Source organism: Scylla paramamosain, chromosome 45 (genome assembly GCF_035594125.1).
Source record: "Scylla paramamosain isolate STU-SP2022 chromosome 45, ASM3559412v1, whole genome shotgun sequence".
Lineage (NCBI taxonomy): Eukaryota > Metazoa > Arthropoda > Malacostraca > Decapoda > Portunidae > Scylla > Scylla paramamosain.
In genome coordinates this window covers 782,501-787,500 of record NC_087195.1, presented here as the reverse complement: position 1 = coordinate 787,500, position 5,000 = coordinate 782,501, and the positions used below count along the sequence as shown (strand labels likewise).

At 48.0% G+C, this 5,000-nt stretch overlaps 1 protein-coding gene across 1 annotated transcript in view; it reads right to left on the bottom strand.

Annotated features, from left to right (window-relative positions):
- Positions 1–1,852: 1,852 nt before the first annotated feature.
- The window catches only part of LOC135094533 (bone morphogenetic protein 6-like), a 41,274-nt gene continuing 38,126 nt past the window's right edge, over positions 1,853–5,000 (bottom strand). Inside the window, 2 exon segments of the mRNA XM_063994721.1 lie at positions 1,853–4,953; positions 4,956–5,000. The exon segment at positions 4,956–5,000 is cut by the window's right edge and continues 627 nt beyond it. Coding sequence (XP_063850791.1) covers positions 4,757–4,953; positions 4,956–5,000 — 242 coding nt within the window. The 3' untranslated portion in view covers positions 1,853–4,756.

Here is a 5,000-nt window from a genome sequence, read left to right as displayed (position 1 = left end):
GGAGAAAGAAGAGGAGGTGTACAGGTTAATTAGGCCTCACAGGTAACACACACCTGCACGAGCACACCTGAGGAGGAGCTTGGGCAGGGCACCGGGCACGCCTTCTGAACCAAGAGGAAGAGGAAGAGGAGGAAGAAGAGGAGTGAAGGATGATAGAGGTGAGGGAGAAGGAAGAGGAGGATAATTAAGGCAAAAAACAAGAGGAGAATTGAGAAGAGGAGGAGATGAGGATGAAGAGAAAGAGGAAGAGGAGGATCAAGAAGAGAAAGAAGAAAATCAGAAAAAGGAAAGAGATCTGAATGAAGAGGAAGTGAAAGAGAGGGAAAAGAAGGAAAAAGAGAAAAATTAAGAGAACAATTAAATTAAGAAGAGGAGGAAAAGTCAAGAAAAAGAGGAGGAACAACGGAGGAAAATCAAGAGGAATTAAGAGGAAGGAAGAGAAAGAAGAGGAAAAATTGAGAACAAGAGGCAATAATCAGAAAAAAAGAGGAACAGGGAATGAAAAAAAAAACAGGAGCAATAAAGAGGAAGGAAGAGGAAGAAGAGGAAAATCAAGAGAAAGAGGAATAAAGAAAAAAAAAGATCGAGGGTGGAAAAGGAAATGAGAAGGATAAAAAAAAAAAGAAGAAAGAAAGAAAGAAAAAAAAGGGGAAGAAACAAGAAATTTAAGAAGAAGAAGAAGAAGAAGAAGAAGAAGAAGAAGAAGAAGAAGAAGAAGAAGAAGAAGAAGAAGAAGAATACAAAATGCCAAATTCTTAACAGACCTCACCCGGACACACTGCCACGCGAGCCCCTTATCGTACACTAGAGGGGGGGGGAGGGGGAGGGGGGCTGAGTATAATGTATCTTGCGTACCTCTCTCTCTCTCTCTCTCTCTCTCTCTCTCTCTCTGGGTCACTCGTTCTATTTATACATACAGACATACAGACATACATACATACATACACTATGGCAATAAAAATACTGATGTAGGATTATTATTAGTAGTAGCACTGTAGCGACTACGTACATACATACACACATACATACATATACACACACATACATACATACATACATACACACACGGTGTTTTTTTTATATATTAATACTATATATTATATCGTTTGGAAATACGTACGGAGTTTTTGTTAATATCTAAGAGGAGGAGGAGGAGGAGGAGGAGGAGGAGGAGGAGGAGGAGGAGGAGGAGGAGGAGGAGGAGGAGGTATTCTGATAAGTATTTTCAAGATATGTCTATAAAAGGATATGTAAAAGATATGTGAAGATTTACATGATTATCACAACTAGAGAGAGAGAGAGAGAGAGAGAGAGAGAGAGAGAGAGAGAGAGAGAGAGAGAGAGAGAGAGAGAGAGAGAGAGTATGTATGAGTATTTTATATATCCCTTCTCATTTAAAAAGAAATAACTAATCCTTTTTTTCCTTTCTCTTTGTCTTCCATTGTGTTCCTTTATGTCCCTCCCTCCACTAGTACAAGACGGGTCAGGTCACAGGCAGGTCACAAAAAAACAGGCCATTAGGTGCCAGCCAGCTGACCTTTGACCTCGTGTGAACCTCTCTCGCCTTGTCTGTGTGTGTGTGTGTGTGTGTGTGTGTGTGTATTTACGTGTGTGTGTGTGTGTGTGTTTGTGTGTGTGTTCTCTCCCCCCCACCATCCTTATTTTCTCGCCAGCCACGGCAGTGTGGGAGGGTGGGGGGTTTAGGGGGATGGAGGGAGGGGTGGTGGTGGTTGTGGTGGTTGTGGTGGTGGTTAGGGAGACGGTAACTACCACCATCACCACCACTACCACCATCGCATGTGTGTGTGTGTGTGTGTGTGTGTGTGTGTGTGTTTCTCGTCTCTCATTTGAATTTTTGGAGAGAGAGAGAGAGAGAGAGAGAGAGAGAGAGAGAGAGAGAGAGAGAGAGAGAGAGAGAGAGAGAGAGAGAGAGAGAGAGAGGTATTGAAGAAAAAAAGAAACTTACATGGACAAAGCAAACACACACACACACACACACACACACACACACACACACACACACACACACACACACACACACACAGACCCAAAAAAGGAATAGAAAAATAAATCAAAACGAAACCAAACACACACACACACACACACACACACACTGACAGACAGACAAGACAGACAGACAGACAGACAGACAGACAGACGCCTAAACAAAACCAAAAAAATGATAATAAAAAAAAATGATAAAGAAAAACACAAGAGAGAGAATACAACAACAACAACAGCAACAACAACAACAACAACACACACATTACAATACATAGTTCTTTTTTTGTCTTGATATATAATTGATCGTTAACATGTTACGTACAGTTTGTCTAACGTTTAAACCTCTAAGCGTGAAACTCTCTCAGTAAACATCTTGACACACCTTTGCCGGAAATACCTGTGTGTTTTTAATTAGTTACCTTAAACACCCGCAATGAAGAACAGGGACGAGGAGGAGGAAGAGGAGGAGCAGGACGTGACAACCTCCCCCTTGGCGTCTAAAGGGTAACTGAAGCAACAGCCAATAAGCACCTCTGATACCCTCATTCCCTGAATCTTGTCCTCTGATTGGCTAACGCACTGTCACTCCTGCACCGTGATTGGACCGTCTGAGGGAGAGGGCCAAACGGAGGCTGTGATTGGCTAGTTAGGTTAGGAGTCACGTGACCTGCCTTGGCCTATCATAGAACACTGAGGCTACGTTAGGTCAGGTCAAGTTAGGTTAGGGTAGGTTAAGTCGGGACACACACACACTTACACCAAAATGAAACTAAAAAGATTAACCATTTAAATTACTGCTTTTAGGGGGGCGGGGTGATTGAGGGGGCTGACGGGGGGAGGGGGAGCAGTGAAGGAAGAGGGGGGTTAATATTTTCCTGTCTTAGTCTTGTGTATGCATTGATGTGTGCAATAAATAAATTAATGTCACGGCAGAGTGAATGAGGTGATGAGGTTATTAGGACAGGTAGGGTTAGGTTAGGTTAGGTGAGGTTAGGTTAGGTTAGGTTAGGTTAGGTTAGGTTAGGTGAGGTGAGGTTAGGTTAGGTTAGGTTAGGTTAGGTTAGGTGAGGTGAGGTGAGGTGAGGTGAGGTGAGGTTAGGTTAGGTTGGGTTGTGTTAGGTTAGGTTAGGTTAGGTGAGGTGAGGTGAGGTGAGGTGAGGTGAGGTTAGGTTAGGTTAGGTTAGGTTAGGTGAGGTGAGGTGAGGTGAGGTTAGGTTAGGTTAGGTTAGGTTGGGTTGTGTTAGGGTAAGTTGGATTGAGTTGGGTTGCTTTGAGTCGGGTTGGGTTTGGGCTGGGTTAGGTTGGGTTGGGTTAGGTTTGGGCAGGTGAAGTTAACATGAAACTGTACAGGTAAAATTTTTGGAATCTAAACTCAGGAGACAAGAAAATAAAACGCGAATCTTTTAAAAAAAAAAAAAACCTAGAAATCTTTGTTAAAAAAGGAAGATAAAATGAGAAAAACGCTGAGAATTTATCGGGAAAGAAGTAAGGAAGATCAGAAATGCTGTGGACATGAGGAAACAATGAGGTGGTGGTAGTGGTGGTGGTGGTGTGGCCTGGTTCGATACACCGGTGCTCCGAAACAGTGATGGTTCGAGACAGCGGTTCGAACCCCATCACGCGCACCACACACACACACACACACACGGGGGCCGGAGCGAGTGAGGCGCCATCGTTACAAGTGAACACAAACAAACTATGGCACAAACAAACAAACGAGTGAACAAACAAGTCAAAACAAAAAGTGGAACAGAAAAAAAAACAAAGAAAACGGGAAATGCGGTAAAAGAAATAAAACAAAATGTGTACAAAAAATATACTTGATGTTAATAATGATAATGATTGTTTGTTTGTCATTGTCTTCCCCCCTTCCTCCCCCCTCCCCTCCCCCCTCCCCCCAGCAGGCTGTGGGCCACTAACAGGACAGACAGACAGACAGACACACAGACACACAGACAACACCGGCGTGCTGCAGCGACTGGCGGGGTAACTCTATGTATTAGTGGTGATGACACGTGGGGGCGCAGGGGGGATGCCGACCCCTGGCGGCCACGGATGTGTACACTTATCACAGCGGGACACTGAACACCGACACCGACACACGCACACACGCATGTACACGCACGCACGCACACACGCACAGTGTGGCGGAACCCAAGTCGTCAACATTAGCGTCACAGAAAGGAAAGTTGAGGCGACGAGGTTGTTCCGACGCGGGGGGCGGGAGGGAGGGGGCACAGGGCACAGGGCACAGGGGGCGGGGGGCACAGGGGGCAGGGACAACCGCACCAGTGACGCGAGGCTGACGCTCACGCCAAACACCAAGATGGCGACACCCGTGTCCATATAAAAGTATAAACTGAGGGCGAGCAGCGGCTGTGAGGGGCGCAGCGCGACGCAGGGACCAACACCGCGGACTGTCTGTCTCCGTGACGCACTCACACACGCACACACACGTGTACGTACATGTACACACACACACACACACACACACACACACACACACACACACACAGCAGACGGGGCGGGGCGGGGCGGGGCGGTGCGGGCCTGCCACACGCTGCTGCCCTCACTCAACTAAGGAACACCGCGACGCGTGAGGAACGGTAACGTCCACTGAACACACGGAGCACACGGGGCACGGCGAGGCTGGCGGGCGGCGCGACGCCCTGCCGCTACGGGAAGCGTAGTGGGTGACTAGTGGGAGCAGCGGGGCGGCGGCGGCGGCGGCGGCGGCGGCGGCGACGGCGGCTCAGGCACAGCCGCAGGCCGTCACGATCATGTCGTCCCAGTAGGTGGTGGTGATCCTGCCCTCCTTGGTGAGGTGCAGGATGTGCAGGCCGCGCAGGGCGGTGGGCGCGCAGCACGGCCTGGGGATCTTCTTCTTGTGCTGCAGCTTGAGGAGGGACTGCAGCAGGGCGTGCTCGTTGGCGGGGTTGTAGCGCGGGGGCAGCGCCCGCTGCAGTAGAACGCGTCGAACTCGTTGGGCGACTCGA